At 41.6% G+C, this 22,625-nt stretch overlaps 1 protein-coding gene across 1 annotated transcript in view; it reads right to left on the bottom strand.

Moving 5' to 3' along the window:
* The window catches only part of LOC122549894 (ATP-binding cassette sub-family A member 13-like), a 278,487-nt gene that overhangs the window by 44,241 nt on the left and 211,621 nt on the right, over positions 1 to 22,625 (bottom strand). Inside the window, exons 43-47 of the mRNA XM_043690092.1 lie at positions 15,284 to 15,373; positions 14,517 to 14,598; positions 10,669 to 10,796; positions 7,974 to 8,061; positions 1,808 to 1,916 (exon numbers count right to left, since the gene is read on the bottom strand). Of these exons, the coding sequence (XP_043546027.1) occupies positions 1,808 to 1,916; positions 7,974 to 8,061; positions 10,669 to 10,796; positions 14,517 to 14,598; positions 15,284 to 15,373 (497 nt within the window). The remainder of the gene's footprint in view (positions 1 to 1,807; positions 1,917 to 7,973; positions 8,062 to 10,668; positions 10,797 to 14,516; positions 14,599 to 15,283; positions 15,374 to 22,625) is intronic.

The raw sequence follows: 22,625 nt of genomic DNA, 5'->3' as shown, positions 1-22,625 counted from the left end.
GGAGGTTGAGGGGTGACCTTATAGAGGTTTACAAAATCATGAGGGGCATGGATAGGATAAGTAGACAAAGTATTTTCCCTAGGGTCGGGGAGTCCAGAATTAGAGGGCATAGGTTTAGGGTGAGAGGGGAAAGATATAAAAGAGACCTACGGGACAACTTTTTCACGCAGAGGGTGGTACGTGTATGGAATGAGCTGCCAGAGGAAGTGGGGGAGGCTGGTTGCAACATTTAAAAGGCATCTGGATGGGTATATGAATAGGAAGGGTTTGGAGGGATATGGACTGGGTGCTGGCAGGTGGGACTAGATTGGGTTAAGATATCTGGTCAGCATGGATGGGTTGGACCAAAGGGTCTGTTTCCGTGCTGTACATCTCTATGACAAAATAAGAGCATTACATATCCTCAAAATCAAAACAGAATGAATTCTTCCTTGATTTTCTTCTCACCCTTCTTCTTCTCAATACATTAGTTCCTTGCTGGGATGCCATTTCAATGTGTCACTTATTCTTTCAGAACTTCTCCAAAGAATGATTATAAGTGTCAGTTTTCACTGACAAGTGAATGCTGGCAATTCGGATAAGCCTTCAGTTAAATAAAGACCTCTGCTAACATCAACCTCAGTGACATATGTATAATTCCAGCAGTGATTGAAAGATAGTGATCAGGATACACTGACCAAGAGAAGGGTGTCCGTCCCACAATTCCCCAAGGTGTCTACTCACGACTACTCAAAAGTGACACTTTGCATGAAAAATATTTACCTCAAGACATAGACTTTAAAAAGAATCCACTGTATCATTTATTAATGGTTACTTATTGAGAAACATTTATCATGGTCAAATTAATGAGGTATTTTTCTATCTGGACAAAAAAAAGCAATATCAATGAAGAAAAAAGGTTGTTTCTTAAGGCTTCACTCTCCAATTTGGAGGTCCGCAGAGGCAGCTGAACAAGCAGAAAATCAAACATACTGCCAGTTTAGCTCCAATCCTCACTTCCTACAAGCACAGCTTCTACACACTGGGAATGTGGGTTTACTAAATCACCTTGATAAACAATTCTCATCCTTTGGGAACAACCATTCATCAAAACTTTTGCTGTTCATATCCTAACTCTTAAGAAGTCCTATTCATTCTTTCATTACTGCTTTCCTTCAGAGTTTCACTGGCTCTCTGTCTGACAATTATACAATATTTCAAATTCTCATCCGATTATTTAATACCCTCATGGCTTAACCCCTCCTTTATCAGTATAACCCTCCACCTTTCCAACTTTCTGAAATAAGTTCATGTCTCTGCCTTTGCACCACTGTGTATAACTTTCCCTTCAATTGTTTATTTGTAGCATATGCTGATTCATTTAAGTATATGGAAATTCTTTTTTTTTTGCATGGCTACATGCATGTGGTCTGTCTGGGAATCTTTAAGTAACAGTCATGAAGCATAGAGGAAAATTGCTCTGCTCCCTTCACTTAACTATTGCTGGCTAGACCTTGACTGTCTAGGTCCCACACTCTGGAATTTGTTTTCCCATATCCCTCCCCTATTCCATCACCATGTCCCAAGCTTTGGCCAAGCTTTAAATCACCTATTCCATTGGCTTCAGCTTGTAAAAAATATTTGGTACTTAGTGTCATGGCACTTTATTTTCTGCGTTAAATACACTGTATGTGTCTAAGTTATTGAAATAAATAAAATGTGCTCTAACAAGTAAGCTACAAAATTATAGCATTGGTTCATTGAAGGTCCATGTGATAAAGTATACATTTTGCCATTATCTCTTCAGACATGCTTTTCTTTATCATACCGTGTTGTGTCCAGTCAGTGTCTGGTGGTAGGTTGGCCCAGAGAATGAGGTTATTGAGTTGGTTCAGGTAGGCTGGTGCTGAGTGATAGCTCATTTGATTGTACCACACCTATGAGTAGACATAAATATCAACAATAATGATAATAATAATAATAATAATAACATAGATCCAGTTCTATTATTTAAAAACAAACAAATGTTGAACAAATGCTTAATAAACAAAATTAGAAATAATTTTACCGTCAATGGCCATGCACCATGAAATGGTTTTCATGGCCTTAAGTTTACCTCATCTCACTAATGTGTGTAATTGGTGATTTTAAAAACTAAAGGTGAGTGCAAAATATTAATTTTATGATTTGTAATAGTCCTGAGACTATTACATGTGCTGTAATTTCCTTCCGTTCTTCATCATTGATGGAAATACAGTGAACATACACCAAAGCTTGGGATATGGTGGTGGAATAGCAGAGAAATACGAGAAAAAATTCCAGAGTGTGGGGCCTAGACAGGTAAGGTCTAGCCAACAATAGTTAAGTAAAGGGAGGAGAGCAACTTTCCTCCATGCTTCATGACTATTACTTAAAGATTGCCAGGCAGACCACAAGAATATGGCCATGAAGGAACTTATTAACACCACCATAAGTCAAGATTAGAGTGATGCTGGAAGAGCACAGTAGGTTAGGCAGCATCTGAGGAGCAGGAAAATTGATGTTTTGGGCAAAAGCCCTTCATCAGGAATGATGCTGGGAGCATAGAGGTGGAGCGATAAATGGGAGGAGGGTGGGACTGGGGGGAAGATAGCTGAGAGTGCAATAGGTGGATGGAGGTGAGGGTAAAGGTGATAGGTCAGAGAGAAGAGTGGAGAGGTTAGGTGGGAAGGAAGATTGACAGATGGGACAGGTCATGAGGGCAGCACTGAGCTGAAAGTTTGGAACTGGGGTAAGGTGGGGGGAAAGGAAATGAGGAAACTGATGAAGTCCACATTAATGCTTTGGGGTTGAAGGGTCCAGAGGCGGAAGTTGAGGCATTCTTCCTCTAGGCGTTGGGTGGTGAGGGAGTGGCGATGGAGGAGGCCCAGGACCTGCATGGCCTTGACAGAGTGGGAGGGGGTGTTGAAGTGGGAGGGGGAGTTGAAGTGTTCGGCCATGGTGTGGTGGGGTTGATTGGAGCGGGTGTCCCAGAGATGTTCTCTGAAGCACTCTGTGAGTAGGCATCCTGTCTCCCCAATGTAGAGGAGATCACATTGGGAGCAACGGATACAGTAAGTGACATGTGTGGAAGTGCAGGTGAAATTTTGATGGGAGTGGAAGGCTTCTTTGGAGCCTTGGACGGACTTGAGGGGGGAAGGTGTGGGTGCAGGCTTTGCAATTCCTGCGGTGGCAAGGGAAGGTGCCAGGACGGGAGGGTGGATTGTTGGGGGACGTTGATCTGACCAGGTACTTGCGGAGGGAAGGGTTTTTTTGGAAAATAGATGGAGGTGGGGTGGGAAATATATCTCTGGTGGTGGGGCATTTGTAGGTGGCGGAAATGGCAGAGGATGATGCGATGTTTACGGAGGTTGATAGGGTAGAAGGTGAGGACCTGGGGGGTTCTGTTCTTGTTTCTGTTGGAGGGGTGGGGTTTGAGGACGGAGGTCCGGGATATGGATGAGATGCGTAGGAGGGCATCATCATCCACATGGGAGGGGAAATTGCAGTCTCTAAAGAAGGAGGCCATCTGGTGTGTTCTGTGGTGGAACTGGTCAGATGCAGCGGAGGCGGAGGAATCGGGAATACGGGATAGCATTTCTGCAGGAGGCAGAGTGGGAGGAGGTGTAGTCCTAGTAGCTGTGGGAGTCGGTGGGTTTGTAGAAAATGTCAGTGTTGAGTCAGTCATTGTTGATGGAGATGGAGAGGTCCAGGAAGGGGAGAGAGGTGTCAGAGATGGTCCAGTTGAATTTAAGGTCAGGGTGGAATGTGTTGGTGGAGTTGATAAACGAGGTGGCGCCGATGCAGTCATCAATGTTGCAGAGGAAAAGATGGGGAGTGGTGCCCCTGTAACTCCGGAAGATGGACTGTTCCATGTAACCAATGAAGAGACAGGCAAAGCTGGGGCCCATACGGGTGCCCATGGCTACCCTTTCATCTGGAGGAAGTGGGAGGATTCAAAGGAGAAAGTGTTGAGGGTGAGGACCAGTTCAGCCAAATGATTAAGAGTGTCAGTGGAAGGGTACTGGTGGGGACACCAGGAGAGGAAGAAACGGAGGGCTTGGAGGCCCTGCTCAAGATGGATGGAGATGTAGAGGGATTGGATGTCCATGGTGAAGATGATGCATTGGGGGCCAGGGAAACGGAAGTCTTGGAGGAGGTGGAGGGTGTAGGTGGTGTCCCGAGCGGAGTTCCTGGACAGGAGGGATATGACAGTATCGAGGTAGGTGGAGACGAATTTGGTGGGGCAGGAACAGGCTGAGATGAGGGATCAGCCATGGGAGTCAGGCTTGTGGATCTTGGGTAGGAGGTAGAACCAGGCGGTGCGGGATTCCCGAACTATGAGGTCAGAAGCTGTGGGTGGGAGATCCTCTGCAATGATGAGGTTGTGCACGGACTGGGAGATGATGGTTTGGTGATGGGGTTTGAGGTCATGGTCAAGGGGGCAGTAGGAGGAGGTGTCCCTTTCACCTAACACCACCATTACTCTAGTCATTCTGTCACACACATTATGGGCTGGATTTAACAGACACCAGGATTCCCATTTGCCCCCACCCCTCCCCCAAATACAAGATTGGTCAGGAGCCTCCCTATGAAAATAACTGCTGTCCTGCAATTAATTACCATTTAGCATGACATAAATTGACTCAGAGTGAGACTTCTTCCCCGATATGGGGATGAAATCCTCCCATGGAGAGCTACTGCCCAATCAGATTAACACCAGAATTATGCCACGTCTCACAGTTAGTATGGCAATTTACCTTTAAGAGACATGCTCGTGCCATTATTGTATGATATCATGTGGCCTGAGGGTATAATGATCTCATACTCCATCTTACCTCAGATTAGTTGAAGCATGACTCTCTACTGGGACCATGCTCCTCTGTTGTAACCTAATAGCTTCATGTTAGCTTAATGTTAACAATTAGCTGAAATATAGTTCTGCTGCATTCTTCAATACCATGATATCCATGCCCACATTCTTATTTTACACAACTAATACAAGCATTGCCGCATCGGATACAACATCTACTGGAGGCAATTCACGTTACCCTGCTTGAGAACTGGTCACTGGTACTACAGGGAATCCCAAAATCAAAGGAGCTTATGGTTAGATTAGATTCCCTTCGGCCCAACCAGTCCACACCACCCCTCCGAAGAGTAACCCACCCAGACCCATTTCCCTCTGATTATTGCACCTAACACTATAGGCGATTTAGCATTGCCAATTCACCCGACCTGGACATTTTTGGACTGTGGGAGGAAACCAGAGCACCCGGACGAAACCCACGCAGACACAGGGAGAATGTGCAAACTCCACACAGGCAGTTGCCCAAGGCTGGAATTGAACCTGGGACCCTAGTGCTGTGAGGCAGCAGTGCTAACCACTGAGCCACCATGTTATGAAGCCAAATATCAGGTAAGATCAGGGTAACTACAGGGCCTAGGTGACTGTGATCCCAGTGAAGGGAGTGAGGGAAATGGGGTCCATCCTCTGAGTCTACAGTGAAAATGTTGAGGGTGAAAAGAGGCTATACCCATCCAGGGAGTCACTCCAATTGGCACAGGGAAGGTCCCTTAAGACATTACTATTCTCAAGATTATGGTAGTTATGAAAAGCAGTTATATGAAGCTCATAACTGGCAGCTGGCAGATGAGTCTGCATTTTAAAATCTTTTAGATAGCATTGTTAGCAGGTAATACATAAAAGAAAAGCACTATGCAGCTGACTGAGTATCATCGATAAATCTTCACACAGTTTCACCCACCCTATCTGTCATCACCTACAACTTTACATGCGGTGTCCTCAGGTCCTTTGATCGATTCTTCACCACATTCAGTTCCACCTCATGTGGAAGCTTCCTTCAATGCCAATAAACTGCGCTACTTCATCTCCATGCTTCTAAGAGCTTAACTAAAACACATTTCTCACAACAAGACCGTTATCTCACAAAATTTCAATATTCAGTCATAAGTTCCTTTTGATGAATCCAGAAATAATTTACTATGTCAATCTCATCAGATACAAAAATTGATAAAGTGAAAGATGAGTTTTCCTTCAGGAACAAATGGTCAGAAACTTGCATCTGCAGATGAGAGTAAAAGGTTCTGATCAGTGATGCCTGAAATAGTAAATGAGATTAGGTTGAATTCCTACTCTTAGGAAGGTTCAACTTCAGCCTGAGTACATCCAAAGTCTCATGAGGGGAACCTAAGCAGTGAGGCAAGAAACCCAAAGGAGTCAGAAAGCATCGAAAGTGAAGCCAATTTTCAATTTACAAAATACCCAAGATAGTTCACTTAATTTAAAATTGCAATTTTTGGCTTTGTTTCTCTGACAGTGATACAGGGAGAGACAAGAAGCAATTGCTGACCGGTGTAAGGTTCAGATTTAATAAATTCTATTCCATGAATTAGAAGCAGTGCAGAGATGGTCTACTTGACTGATTCTTGGGATGAAGCAGTTATCTTATTTAGACAGGCTGGGCCTGTATCCACTGGAGTTTAGAAGAAATTTAGGGCATCATATTGAAACATATAAAATTTTGAGGGCCCCTTGACAAGGTAGAGGCTGAAAGGATGTTTCTACATCTGGGAGAGAGTTGAACAAGGTTCACAGTTTAAAAGTAGGTGGCCTTCCATTTAAGGCAGTGACTATGAGAAATTACTTTTGCCAGACAGCTGTTAGTCTCTAGAATTCTCTTTCTTAGACAGTGGTGAAGGCAGGGTCATTGAATATTTTCACGGCAGAGGGAGATAATTACTGACTAGCAAGGTACTCAAAGGGATCAGTGTAGACAAGGTGGATTTAAGGCCATAATCAGAACAACCATGATCTTATGGAATGGCATTTCTGATGAAGAGCTTATGCCCAAATCGTTGATTTTTCTGCTCCTTGTCTGCTACCTGACCTGCTGTGCTTTGCCAGCACAACACTTTTCGACTCTGATCTCCAGCATCTGCAGTCCTCACTTTTTCTTATGGAATGACAATGTAGTCTTGAAGGGCAACTTACTCCAAATTCAAATGCTTGTATATTCAAATGTTTTTGACATTTACAATAGCACGTAAAAATGCAAGTCAAAAGTAGACAAATTCTTGTGGGGGTCCCCCTACCTGTACACTGCAATGTGGGCAACGATCCATTAAAATTATGCAAATAGTGGGCAAATGAGACAACCCTCATGGATATTCACTTGCAAACTGTTTAACACAGTGTGAGTCAATAAAGTATTGAACTTCAAACCAAATGTGAGGGAGCTTTTCAAAAAAGCGGCATCACCACCTGAAATGGATCAGAACAGTGATTTCCTCCATGAAGTTCCAGGCTCACTCTGTTACCAACTTATTTTCCTGACTCAAGTTTAATTAAATAGTTTTGGTTTGCCAATTTAAAAAAAACCAAGTTAGTTAATGCTTTTAGAGGAGAGGATTTACTGCCCTGATCTCAGTTAGCCTAAAGATCCCAGATTCACACCATTGAAAGAAAAGTCGAACAAGAACAAAATCAAAGATCTTGAGCAAAACATTTAGGCTGATGCATTAGTTCAGCACTGAGAAAGTACTGCACAAATGAAAATGCCATCTTTCGTAATAAACACAAAAGTAAAAATTTGTTTTCCCTCGAAGGTGGATGTAAAAGGAAAATGTATTTTCTCTGGTGTCATGTTTAATTCTCATACTTCCAACAAGTGAATCATAAAATAATAGATCATCTAGTTATTATCATGTGTTCTGTATAAATTGATTGCTGTGTGCCTTGCAATAAACAGCGACGTGATTTTCTTGCAAGTACACAGCACACAATGATGTTCCCAGAAAGAAAAATGGAGAATAACATTCTTAAGGTGTGAATTCAGCATTGTGCCTTCCTGAACTATTTTACTAACCCCATTGTACCATTCCTCCAATAATAATTAACACCACATACTCTTAATAATTTTGTAAAAGAGCTTTTTGTTGTAGATAGTTCTTACCTTCATTAAGGAATTAAGTCCCAACTGAGTGAAATTGTTTTCCTTGAGATTATCCGGCAGTTCTTCTCCAATTGACCATCCTCCTAATCTGTTAATAATACAAGTGTTGAGAACAGGTGATTGGAAGATATTTGGTAGCAATCGAAAGTTCTACATTTAACAGCTAAGCTTACTGTCAATGCTTACTGTTCAGAAAATGGCCCTTCACTCTATCAAATCTGCACCAGTCAAAGACAGCCACCTAACTGTTGTTATCCAATTTTCCAACACTTGGCCCATAACTTGTATGGTACATGGATAGGAAAGGTTTTGAGGGATATGGGTCAAACACAGACAAATGGGCCTAGTTCAGTTTAGGGAATCTGGACAGCATGGACGAGTTGGGCTGAAGTATTTGTTTCAAGGCTGTATGATTCTATGACTCTATAATACATTCCTGGAAAAAGCCTCATTTACTACTTCTTAAAAGTATCAACCAGTCATAGCCATTCATAGCATCAATGTCAGAAATTTAGACAATAAGATATTGGAGAAGAATTAGGCCATTTGGCTCATCGAGACTGTTCTATTATTTGGATAATGGATAATATGTTTCTCACACTTGTTCTCCTGCCTTCTCCCCATAACAATTGATCCAATTAGCAATCAAGAACTTGTCTCAAATACACTCAATGACTTGGCCTCCACAGCCTTTTCTAGCAATGAATTCCGCAGATTCACCACCTTCTGGCTGAATAAATTCCTCCTCATCTCAGTTCTAAAGGGTCGTCTCTTCATTCTGAAACTCTTTCCTCGGCTCCTAGTCTCTCCTACTAGTACAAACATCTTCTCTGTTACCACTTTATCTAGGCCTCTTAATATTCTGTGAGTTTCAAAGAGATCCTCCCTTATCCTTCTAAACTCGATCGAATATAGGCTCAGAGTTCTCAACCGCTCCTCATATGATACGACTTTTATCCCTGTTCTTGTAAATCTCCTCTGAACCCCTCCAAAGCCACCACCTCCTTCCTTAGATATGGGGCTAATAACTGCTCACAATATTCCGAATGTGATCTGACCAGAGCTTATATAGTCTCAGTAGTTCAACTGTGTTCTTGTGTTCTGGCCCTCTGGAAATGAATGCAAACATTGCAACTGCCTTCCTAACTATCAACTGAATCTGCATGTTAACCTTAAGAGAATACTGAATTAGGACTCCTAAGATCCTACATGCTTCAAATTTCAGAAGCCTTTCCTCAATTAGAAAACAGTCTACACTTCTTAACACCTTGACCTTGTGTAAACATCTAAACAGCAGAAAATCTATCATAAAAAGCAGCAGGTTTTTTAAAGATAATGCACTCTGCAGCTATTATGATGCTCACGGCACCCTGCCAGGTATTGCCTTGCCTGCCTTTTAGTATTTTGCTCTCAGCCAGAGATACTGGGTTCATATTACATTTAAAAGCAAAATACTACAAATTCTGGAGAAACTCAGCAGCTCTGGCAGCATCTGTCTGAAGAAGTCATATTGAACTAAAAACTTTAACTCTGTTTCTATCTCCATAGATGCTGCCAGACCTGTTGAGTTTCTCCAGCATTACCTGAGTTTGTTACATCTTATAGCTGTTTAGCCATTCTGTTTAGTAGACATAAAGCCAGGAAGCTTGTTGTGGTTGTCAGCAGGCCTCAGCTGCACCCAGGGGTATATCCTTCACTCAGGAGGTTGCTGGACAGTATATCAAAGGGAGCCTCTAACACCAGTCCTGATCCTGTTTAGGGTGGTCAGAGTGAGAGTCCTCCCTACATAAAAGGTGAGGAGCCAAATGACAGACAGCACACCACCCATCTTGACTTTTCCTCATCTATTGTGCTCTGTTTCTCTCCTGGAATGAGAGAGAGGTAAGTACTACAGGTATTGGTGTGGTTGGTATAGCAATTACTCTCAGTGTGAGTGGAGAGGTGTCCTCACTGACAGAGCTTATGGTAAGATGAAACATGAAAGGCTAGTGGTGTTGGAGTTGGGGTGGATGAAAGCCATTAGGGAAAATGTTGCAAGCAGCAGTGGACTGGTAGAGCTTGACCCTTATTTGGAAGTTGATTCAGTAGCACAGACAGAGTGAGTGTGAGGTATTGGAGAAACAATGGTGGTACTCCTCTTGGCGGAGTGGAGTAATTACAGTGATGAGCATTCCTCTTGACGTCTGAGACTACTTTCACAGGGGTGGCAATATCAGACCAGGCTGGTATGACCAAGTGTCATGGCCACTGTTATTGGTCTAGAGTAGGAAGAATGCTCTAGTTGGCACTGTGTCTTCCAGCAGGACTTTTGGGGCCTTGTCCATGAAGTAAAACATTGATTTTTTTTTCCCATCTGCCTTTTACGTGGCAAATGTCAGCAAACGTCGGGTAGTTCTGGACTGACAGTGTTTGGGTGCACAATTGACTTTTAAAGATGGCATGGGTACAAGTGTTGCCAGTGGGAATGGTGCATGGTAAGATGGGGAAGAAGTCAGACATGATGAGAGCCACAGAGGTGGGCAAATACATAAAGAAATGTGTTTGATAAGATACAATGAGAAAACTCATGAGGCCTTTTGACAAAAGGTCCTCCAAAAATTTGAAGCAACTTGGACCGAGCCAAAAAAATGTAAGATTGAGCCTAACTTTTAAAAACAAAATTGTTCATAACATGGATTCAGCCAATGTACTTTACCTATTTTGTCCAAACATGTTTTCTGTTGATATTAAATAGTCTTGCAGATTGTAACCTGTGAGGTTGTACAGCAGTTGTCCCTCACTATTTCTGTAGTAGGGTGTTGTGGCATTTTCTGCTGGACATTGCTGTAAGATAAATACAAGGAGTTAGCTATATACTTTTACTGAGATACCCTTCAATCGAAAGGTAAAGGCTGAAGTGCAAAATGCCACAAAGGTTGAGGAAACATTCAACAAGGTAATCGAGAAATAATGATCAATTAAAAAGAAACTTAGATTTCAATATCTTAGAATCCCTGCAGTGTGGAAACGGGCCATTTGGCCCAACAATTCCACACTGATCCCACGAAGAGTCACCCACCCAGATCCATTCTCCTATCCTATTACTCTACATTTACTCCTAACTAATGCATCTAACCTACTCATCACTGAATACTACAGGCAATTTAGCAGGACCAATTCACCTAACGTGCATATCTTTGGACTGTGGGAGAAAACTGGAGCACGCGAAGAAAACCCACACAGACACAGGGAGAATGGACAAACTCCGCACAGACAGTCACCTGAGGCTGGAACTCGGGTCTCTGTTGCTGTGAGGCAGTAGTGCTAACCACTGAGCCACCGTGCTATATTGTAAAGAATGCAGCCTGACAAAAACTGGGAAGGATAAGCAGCTTTGAGATCAAATGAATGAATAAAGAGCTGTTGACTGCAATGAATTCCAATTTCAACACAGAGAATTTAAAATTCTGACTAGACCAATTTGCATTTTCAATAAACATTTTACTGGACAGTGTATCATGCAAAAGGTGACTACACAAAATTAAGACTAGTGGAATTGGAGTTAATATATTAGGACAGATTGAGGTGGTTTATCGACAGTAAACAAGGATTGGAATAAATAAGTCATTATTTGTCACATTTTCAGATTGGCAGTGTCAATAGGTTACTGCAAGGAACAATATTTGTGCCTCATCTATTCCTATTGATAACTTAGATGAATGAACTAAATGCAATGCATTCAACTTGGCTGGAAATACAAAGCTAGGTGGGAAAGTAAGTATTGAGGACAATGCAAAAAGGCTGCAGACTGACAGAGACAGGTCAGTGAATGGATAAGGACATGGAAAATTGAATTAAGTAGGTGTAAATGTGGTCTAACCTTTAAAGCTGGCAGGAATGGTCGAGAGAGTTGTTAATAAAACAAACAGTGTTCTCGGCTTCATTAATAGAGACATAGAGTGAAAGAGCAAGGAGATTATGCTAATCTTATATAGGACATTAGTTAGACCTCAGTTGAAGTGTTATTTGTACAGTTCTGGGCACCTTACTTTAGAAACGATATCAATGCATTGAAGAGAGTGCAAAAGAGGTTTATGTGAATGATTCCAGGGACGAGTAGCTTCAGTCATGAGCTTGGACTGGAGAAGCTGGAAATTGCTTTCTTTAGAAAGGAGATAACTGAAGACAGATTTTAAAGAAATTTTCAACATCCTGAGGGGTGCAGACAGAGTAGATGGTGCAAAACTGTTCCTGTTCACAAAAGAATGAAGAATGAGAAGGCACAGTTTTGAAGTCCTTTGAAAAAGATACAAAAGCAAGATGAGAAAAATCTTTTTCACACAGTAATGGTCTAGGTTTGGAATGCACTGCCTAGAAGTTTGGAAGAGAAAGGTTCGACTGTTTCCCGTCTAAATGACTTTTCATCACAGCTTCACTTTAGCTCTAATGAAGAGTCACCTGGACTCAAAACATTTAGCTTGTTTTCTCTCCATGGATGCTGCCTGATGTGCTGTGATCTCCAGCATTTTTTTGTTTTCAGTTCAGATTCTATCATCTGCAGTAATTTGCTTCAACAAAAGTTCAACTGTGTCATTTACAAGGGCAGTGGGTGATTATTTAAATAGAAACAATGTGCAGTGTTATGGGGAAAAGGTAGAAGGTTGATATTAAGTCTAAATGCTTGGAGTTGATGCAGATATGATGGGGTGAATGGCTTGGTTCTGCACTGTCACAATTCTGTAATTCTGTATATCTGGTAAAAAGATCACACTTTCAGGAAAAGGGGTAAGCCACTTGGGATCAAAGAAATAACTTCAATGAAAAAGGTTGTGAATCTTTGGAATTCTGTACCTCAGACAGTTGTGCATTCTTTGTCTCTATTCAAGACAGAAACTAATAGGGTTTTAGATACAAAGGTAATTAAGTGGTTTAGGATTAGTGCAGCAAGCTGGATTTGAGGATAGTAGATCAGCTCTGATCTAACTAAATGAGAACATTCAAAAGACTAAATGGTTTGCTTTAGTTTTTCTGTTTATCTTCTTACGTAAGAAAGAAAGAGATGGTAAAAGGCTGGAATCAAGTTGCACCCATGTTCCACCTCTAGATTTTAGTTGTGCCATTTTCCAGAGTAGGAGAGGATATGGGATAATCTCCCATGCGTGCTCCTCCTCAAACCCCACTATAAGATAAGTTCAAAGGCTAGTTTGGGTAGGCCACTCATTTTATTGTTAAAGACCTCAATGACGTTTATGCCTATGGAGAGTTCTGCTGATGCCCCAGGAAAAACCCCATATCCAGACAGTAGAGTCAAACCAGCAGTGATCAATTCCCTTAAGGTAAACTTTATTGGCTCCCAGTGTGGGTATGTGACAGCTCATAAATAATTTTATGCCACAAATTATAAATGCTCTTTTACATCAAGGCTAGAGTTGAGCTTTTACTTTAAGTTGCAACTGAGCAGTCTAGTTTATGCATCAGATTACTTTTTATCAGTATAAAGACAGTTGCACTAAACTTGACCTTTCTAATTTAAGGCAATCATGCTAACCTAAGTAAGATAATTAGGGATATGTTTAAATATGATTTCACTGGATATAATCCCAGGAAATTTTAATGAGAAAATAAGCACTTCAAATTTAAATAAGCATGTTATGGTGACTAAAATTAACTGTTAAATTTCCAGCTCTCTGACTCATTCTTGCTGAAGATGAGCTCTTGTAAAATTACAATGCTACCATATAATTCTCCTTTCTCCAGATACATTTCCCAGCTCACAGGATGCTGTTTTAAGTAGTTAAGTTATCTTATGCATGTCACAGACTTGGGTAGAATGGGGTAATGATGTCACTAAGAAAACTGGAATAAAACAATTACACTTATGTTGTAAAACCACAAGGGGATAAAAAGCATCAGAAAGCTTTAATTAAAGTTAACTCTTTAACCACTACAATTAATGCCATTTTAGCACAATTACAATGAATGGCATGTTCCATCACACTCTCAGTAACCTGCAACAGTAATGTTAAGTAAGCCTTCCATAATCCTACACTGAGCCAACAGTTAGATTCATTCTGGTTTACTTGTGCTTCATTTACACATTTGTATTTAGCATGTATCTGTGGAAAGGAGAGTTATTTGGTAGCATTGTAATTTTGCAAGAGCTCATCTTCAGCAAGAATGAGTCAGAGAGTTAATTATGAGATTGGTATGCTGTTAAAAGTTACTCAACAAGATCTTTCTCAAAGGCTTTTGCAGTAAGACTAAAAGCATATCAAGGATTGACTTTTGTTAGCTGCACTCTGGGGGCTGTCTAGGTTGTGCATCATCTGGAGAAGAATATAGTTATTCATAGCAACTTCTGGACTTCCAAATTATTTTGAGCATGTAATCTAGAAACTATTGTCCACTTATGAGAAGTAAATATTGTGATTTCTGATGGCTTCATTGTCATTATTATTGCATATAGTTGAACACATAGTCAAACTTATCTAAATTCAAAAATTGTTGCATAACATGACCTGTGGGCTCAGAATCAATGGAGGTATCAGGACCCATTATTCTTACCTGATAGCCATTATCACAATTACAGTGCCCCACAAAACTCTGTGGTTCTGAATTTCCATTCCACCCGCATGAAGAACTGTCCCTAATAAAAAATACAACAGATATTTTTTCAGTGAAAATAGTGATTTTCAGCTTATAAATCAGTCTTGTGATTTGTCTGTTAATTTACTTATTGGATAGTATGTTCAACAATAGGTCTTAAGCAAGATTACTATAACAAGGACAGATATCTAACAGTTTTAATTCTCCATGTTTCTTACTTGAATCTCAGCTCAACAGTTGTAGCCGCATCTCAAACTCAGGAGCTAATGAGTTAAAGCTTCATTCTAAAGATTTTATCATACAATTGAAAATGATACAAGGAGTGTTACACAATTGGAAGTACTTCAGGTGAGACATTAAACTGAGAACTCCATAGTCAGGAAAAAGCAGTTCAAAAAAATTTACTGATGCTTTGTGCTCATGGCACATCCTTAGAAGTTTGACTGAAGTATTGGTAATCTGTGATTCTGTTACAATCATATGTAACAATGACAACCCAGAAACAACTTTGGGTATTCTACTATCTGGATATTGGTTAAGTAGTGACACATCTGATTGAGTTAACCAGTCTATACGGCTTTGGACTGTGTTAATCAAAGCATGTGTTTTTACAGCTTGATAGTTTGTGTTTGGTGTCCCAAATGAAAGTCATCCATTCCCCAGCACTAATATCCTTAATGAGTAGAGCATTAATGAGAAGAATGAAAGGCACATTGTTAACTTACAGATTGGAGGCTTGGCCAATGCAGGATTCATTTATTTTCAGAAACTTCAGCAACACGGAGGTCAGGTTTATAAAATCATTGTTACCAGAACTGTGCAGAGAAAAAAAAAATCAGAATTAAGCACAGGAAGAGTATGAAAGTGGAACAACAAACTGCACCCTAATCAGACAATGCTAGGAAGAAAGATCCATCCTGCATTCTGCCATACTGATTTGTATAAATTTACTCCAAAAATGGAAGGTGGCATTTCACTGTTAACATAATTACTGTTATTATCACAGTTGCTACTACTGATGCCTCATCATTTGTCAAACTTAATACATTGGAAACATTAGCTGTAACATTAAACACATCTAATTAAATAATTGGAGTCAAAGTATTTGGATAGTTATGATGGCCTCAATTTTGTAGTCAATGGCAAAAGAATGGTGCGTACCATTCATTATGCTCATACCAACTCACATTTGTTTCTAGTGAACCTTGCACAGTAATTTAAATTCTGGTACCTGTGCTGATTAAGCACGTGACAACAGGTCTCTTAAAACAGATTGAGAAACTTGACTGAGGCACATTAGGCTAGATATGCATGCCCTAGTTTTTGGATGGGGAATTAGTGGAACAGTGATAACTTCACTGGGCTGGTAATCCAAAGGTCCATGCTAATAATCTAGGGATTGGAGTTTGAATCCCACCTAAAAGTACTTACTGAAATGAAAATCTAATAAAACCCTGACATTTTAAGAGTTATCTAACAGTAACTATGTAACTATTGTCAATTGTTGTAAAATACCCATTTGGTTTACTAGGATCTCAGAGGAAAAGCAACCTGCAGTCATTGCTGGAGATCTAGTCCACATGTGGCTTCAGACTCACTGCAATGTGGTTGATTCTTAGCTACCCTTTAGAGAGCCAACCAATTCAAGAGCAACTAGGAATGGGCAACAAATGCTTTCTTACCAGCCATGCCAACATCCCACACTAACGAAAATAATTGCAATTTGTGAGCTGCCTCTGCCAGTTATAAACAAAGACGACTGAGGTTTGGTGCATCTGTATATTGTAGTGAGTGGCCAAGTGGGTCCTATGCTGCTTCCTTCTTTTCCAACTTGCAAGCTGCACCAATTATCAGCAAGGTGAAAAATCAATGTTGTGGATTAGGTACCACGCAGTATAAAATGATTGCTCTTCTTAAAGGCAGACTGTTACATTTAAAGTGAGGCTGCACTAAAGATTAGTGAAACTTAAAATGTTGGAAAATTAAACATCAAGGCAGAGTGAGGATTCAGGGATTCAGGTTGGGGCATTGAAGGCAGTAGTGATGGAGCTGGGTAGGAGGACACATGGTTTCTTGGGGAGGGGTGTCAGAAACCCTCAAGGATTGAACCATCAGAATGGTTCAGGAGGAGGGAACTAGGTACATCAATAACCTTTTTGGACCCTAGGTTTCAACACCGTTCAAAGGAGGTTAAATGACCTTGTTTGGGTGGTCAAGGTCATCTTGACATGGTATTTCCTACTCATAACACCACTAATCTCTTATGCTGGAGAATGTATCTCACACCTGTCACTTGCCCAACACCACTCCCTGACACTCGGGAATCATGCTTAACACTCAGTCTCATCCCCTCACGATCATACCAATGATTCATCTCTCTCTAGCTACTTCAACTATTCAGCTATGACAGGAACATCACCACAGAGTAACATAATCATTAACAATTTATTATTTTGTTTTGAAAGAAAACAATAACGCATAATAGAAGGGAGCACAGCAGAATTTGGTGGAGAAAAGGACACCTCTATCTATCAGTGAAGTTATCACTGTTCCACTAATTCCCCATCCAATTGATAGAGTCCTATTGATAAGATTGCTGTCAGCATCAAAAAGCCAAAAACCATAGAGCCTGAGCCATAGAAGGCACCAAGACCATTAAGGTTAACAATATATTCATGATTGATGTGTCTTCTTAGCTTTCAGCTCAACCTGCTATTTTGCTTGAACCTACTGAAGGTGCAACTATGGATCTTATGATCCCAATCCACTTCCTTCCACCCATAGCCATCCTCCCCCTTCTGAAGTCCTGATTTCTGATAAACAAGCACTGTTGCCTCTCAAGCCAGCAGATTAAAGAGGAAAATACTCTGAAATGATGAAAAGGCATCAGCACTTGATCTAACACTCATCGACTGCAGCCCAGATACTGGCACTAAACATAGCTTAGAGGCTTGAATAGAGTTAAGATAAGCAAGGGTGAGTGATTTCAGGCATATGTGGGCTGCAGCAAGGCCAGTTGTAAAGTATGATCTGTTTGCCAAAGGTAGCAGATGAGTTCTGGTACAGAGGATTCAGGTAAGGACTTTGATGGGAAACAAAAAAGATAGGACATGAAGGACTGTTAGACATGCACACTGAAATGCTGGGTTCACTGGCTGTCATGCTAACCATCCTCCTGTCATTGCCAAGGAATACGGAGGAGTCAAGAGTGTGGTACTGGAAAAGCACAGCAGGTCAGGCAGCATCTGAGGAGCAGGAGAATCTAGTCTTGCTCCAACTTTGCAAAGCACTTCAAACACAATTTCCCCTTGCCTCAGTTGTTCTTCAATCTCTTTGTGGAGCTTCTGTGCATGTTGCAGACTTAAGGCACAATCTTTCTATTTCAGAGTAAGTCTGAAAGTAGGCAAGAAACTCAAGGCCTACAAAGAAAGGCCATTGGATCTTCCAGAAATCACTCAGTTCATTGGTTGAGAGTGGGCTTCCTGCTTGAATTAGGAAGTAAGAGCCACCAAAAGCTGTCAGCCAATCAGTAACCGGCTGTCCCAGAAATTAGCAGATCCACAGTGAAGGCCATGGTTGTCATCAGAACAATACTTATGGACTTCCAGAACAAAGGATCACCCAATCTCATAGTGTTTTGTTAGGACAGTCTCACAAGATGGAGGTGATGGGGAGAAGTGAGCCACATGGTCAGAAATAAGGCCGGGGCATGGGGGTTAAATCATTGCAATCTCCTCGCTGAACCACGTCCAGTCCCTTGACTGCTTCAATCTTATTGCAGATTGAAGGGACACCTCCTGAACTCCAAACTGACAATCTGCCCACAAGGATAATCTTCTACATCCTAAATGAGACATTTGCAGCCCTGTTGGATTGAAGCCTTTAAATTGTTGTTAATTGTTCAATTAAGGACCCTAATTTTAGTTTCAAATAACTTCACAACAGTCAGTATTTATACATGGAGAATCCTTGGCACTGATCCATATAACTCAGAGCCAGCTCTCAGAGCGAACTGGATGTCATAGAAGAGTATCCCTACAGTGTGGAAGCAGGGCAATCAGCCATTTGAGTCCCCACCAACTTTCCAAAGAGCATCCAACAAACACCCACCACCCTACCCTATAACTCGGTATTTCCCACGGATAATCCACCTGGCCTGCACATCCCTGGACTCTATGGGCAATTTAGCATGGCCAATCCACCTAACCTGCACATCTTTGGACTGTGGAATGAAACCGGAGCACCCGAAGGGAACTCACACAGACGCGGGGAGAGCATGCAAATTCCACACAGATAGTCACTCTAGGCTGGAGTTGAATCCAAGTCCCTGGCACTGTGAGGCAGCATGCTGACCACTGAGCCACTGTGCCTCCCCATAAACCTTACCAATCCTGATAGGGATTTTATGTAGCACTGCATTCCTTTAATTCTAGTCACTAGTATTTCTTCAATTTTACTGTAATTGTAAATTTCACCATTTATAACTGTCTATTACTTGTTTCTGTGAGCTTTAAACTGATATTCCCAGAACATTGACTTGGGGTTCTGTATCACTAGCCTAATGACGTCACCACTATCTGCCCTTACTGACACTCCTGCTCTTATCTGTCAGCCAGGACTCCCTGGTTGGATCAAATTAACTGCCTCAATCAGGGAACGTGTATTTCACCTGCTGACCTAATTACAATCACTACAGAGATGGCACAAGAAGGTGGAGCTTAGGCCTTCCCACCAGAATTTAATTGAGACAAAGACCAGAAGATGGTTGGGGGGGAGGTGCTGGTCTTTCACCATTCCACAGAAACAGGTTCACTTCCTGCCTCCAGGTCCACTGCCTCAGGCCAGAAGATCCCACTCATTGTGCGATACTTTCCTCCTCTGCCATTCTGCAAAGCTGCAGCAACACTCCAACAAATAGAGACAGAAACTGCTGTCATTACTCAACAGAATTGGCAGCCTTTATGGAGGGAGAAATAAAGTTTCAGACTGTGAATTATCTTCAGTTCTACCCCAAAGGTGCAGATGGAGGGAACTTCCAGAAACCAGGCTTTGGAGGTGTTTTTGGACGTGTTCACCCCCAATATCCAATACAGTCAAATTGTGACAAGATTGGCAGTTAGTGGTCGTGAGCAAAGGTTTACTCATTGTTAATCAGGGGACCTCTGCACATCTATGCTTCCTTTTTTAGATAAATATATTAACCTGTGACTGCTTCTATTGTGTGTATGTGTGTGTGTGTCTTTTTGTGTTACACATTTTTGTAAACAACTGTTTGTTTATCCTGTCTCTGCTGATTTTCCTGTGTGTGCGTGTAATTGTGAGTGAGTGCGACACCTTTCGGTCATGGCTGACCTCGTTGTTCTAGCTTTCTGCTTCCCTGAAGCAATGTCGCTTGTGACTAAAGAGGCCAATGCTGGAGTCCCAGTCCCAGTTGTAGAGGTCACATCTATATATGGTCATTGATCTGCTAGAACTGCTGCACTCCTTCCTTCGTGCCCGTTTGTCTGCTGCAGCACTCATCAGCTTCTTTTCCCCTGTCTTGAGATGTTGGTTCAGGGTACTTCTCCATCTCATGCGGTCAGCTGTAAGCCTTTCCCAGGATCCATAACAATATCAAGCACATTCATTTTTCTCATGCTGACGTTCTTGTAGCATAGCTGGGGAATGCTCAGTGGGTCTCTTCCCAGATGAAAACTCTCCACAGAGGATATGCTTTGGGATGCAGCCGTCCTCCATGCAGTGGATGTGGCCTAACCAGCGCAGTCTTCGCTGCCTGAGCAGAGTGTACATGCTGGGAAGGCTAGCGTGAGATAGGACCACTGCATTGCCCACTCTGTCTTGCCAGGATATGCCCAGGATAAGGCAGATACTCTGCTGAAAATGTGTTGCTGGAAAAGCGCAGCAGGTCAGGCAGCATCCAAGGGACAGGAGAACCGACGTTTCGGGCATAAGCCCTTCTCCCGAAACGTCGATTCTCCTGTTCCTTGGGTGCTGCCTGACCTGCTGCGCTTTTCCAGCAACACATTTTCAGCTCTGATCTCCAGCATCTGCAGCCCTCACTTTCTCCATAAGGCAGATACTCCTCAAGTAGAAGGTGTTCAATCTTCTCTCCTGTCTGGCTTATGTAGTCCATGTTTCACTGCCATACGGCAGTGTGCTTATGGCGCAGGCATTGTAGACTGACATTTTTGTCTTCACTATCAGCTTAGGATTTCGAGTTGTGAGACGAGCAAGAGTTGAGGCTGCTTCAGTTAGCAAAATGTTGATGGAAACTGCTGCCTCTTGAAAGTAATAATTCTAATCATCACTGAGCGGTAACAGACCAGTATTCTCGTTGATACCTATTACAATACTTCACAGACTAATAGCTGTCAGGATAATTTAAGCAATTATATCAAGCTCTATATGAAGGAACGTGATAAGCAACATGTAATAAGATGAATAAGCTTAAGTAGGTTTATGGATGAAATATATATCTAGACAATTCATTTAGAATATGAGTTGAATGATGGCATTCACTTAGAGGAACAATTATGTTCAAATAAACAGCCATTAAATATATTAATAGTCCTCAAATAGCTATTATTTAAAAAATAAACATATAAACTAGCTGAAATTATTTAAATAATGGTTATGATGTAGAAATTATAAAAATGTTCACAAATCTGGCTTAATATTGATCAGTTCAGGACCAAAATTCCACTTGTGACACAATTAAAATCTTTGTGCAGCTTTTCAGACCAGAGGTGGAGCTTGAAACTGAAATTATGCTTCACGTCATGGTAATGATTATCCCTTGCTGCCAACGCAACTTTTTGCTTTCATATCTTCACATTCTTTCCTTGGAGAATAAAATTGATTTGAAGAAGATTCACAAGCTGATTAACAGTCTGACTGGTCCTACATGAGCACTCCTTCTTATGTTACGACTATCTTTATACCAATCACTAATGATTTGGCCTTTTGGAGTGGAAAGACTTCCATAGCCCATATGATAGGAGGTGCTGGGGAGGGGGAGAAAGAAGGAGATGGGAGTGAAGACGGATCAGGAGATGATAGGCATGTAAACCCGCCAGACTCCAGCAATTCCATTGGAATTCCAAGTGAGAGGCTGAATCTCCATTCAGCAGCACCCTTCAACTTCTGACTCAGTTATGGGAATATGGCTGTCAACACAAAGGTTCAGAGGAAAGATGGTGGCATAATAGTCTAGATGAGGCCTGACTAATGCTCTGGAGATGTGAGCTCACATCCCACCAAGCAAGCTGGTGGAATTAATTTCAATCAATACTTTTGGAATATAGAGTTAGTTATAGTGAAGATAATTAAGAAGGCTCCTGTAATACAGTGGTAGTGTCCCTCCCCCAAACCAGGAGGTCTGGGTTGCAGTTCCACCAACTCCAGAGGACTCTAATAATATCTCTGGACAGGTTGTTTAGAAAATACCTGAAGGTGATTATGACAAATAATATCATTGATTACTATAAAGATCTTAGGAGAAATTGAGTATTGCAAATGCTGGTGATCAGAGTCGAAGAGTGTGGTGCTAGCAAAGCACAAACGGTCAGGCAGCATCTGAGGAACAGGAGAATCAACAGGAGAATAAGCCTCATTCTTGATGAAGGGCTTATGCCCAAAACGTTGACTCTCCTGCTCCGCGGATGCTGCCTGACCAGCTGTGCTTTTCCAGCACCACACTCTTCGACTCTGATCACCAGCATTTGCAATACTCAATTTCTCCTAAGATCTGTTATACAAATCCATCTGGTTCATTAATGTCCTTTAGAGAAGGAAATCTGGCAGACTGGTAGTTAAGCAAAAAGGATGTGTGTGCTTCTCAAAGCTATTCTCCATCCAAAATTTCTCCACCCCGGCAATCCGAGCCCACCTCCTCAGGTCTGAGAGCCCAGCTCCAGCAAAACCTCAGAATTAACTTGGTCTGTGGTATCTGTTCCTCAAGGCACAGTTATGGCTACCACTCCTGGTGGCATAGTTTCAATAACAAAGTTGGTAACCATTTGTTTAGCCAGCAGTCCTTTCAGGTAGGACTTCCTTTCAGAAGGAACA

This window comes from Chiloscyllium plagiosum, chromosome 5, assembly GCF_004010195.1.
Source record: "Chiloscyllium plagiosum isolate BGI_BamShark_2017 chromosome 5, ASM401019v2, whole genome shotgun sequence".
In the NCBI taxonomy this organism is placed as follows: Eukaryota; Metazoa; Chordata; class Chondrichthyes; order Orectolobiformes; family Hemiscylliidae; genus Chiloscyllium; species Chiloscyllium plagiosum.
The sequence above is the reverse complement of the archived record's forward strand: the minus strand, read 5'-3'. Positions and strand labels throughout refer to the sequence as shown.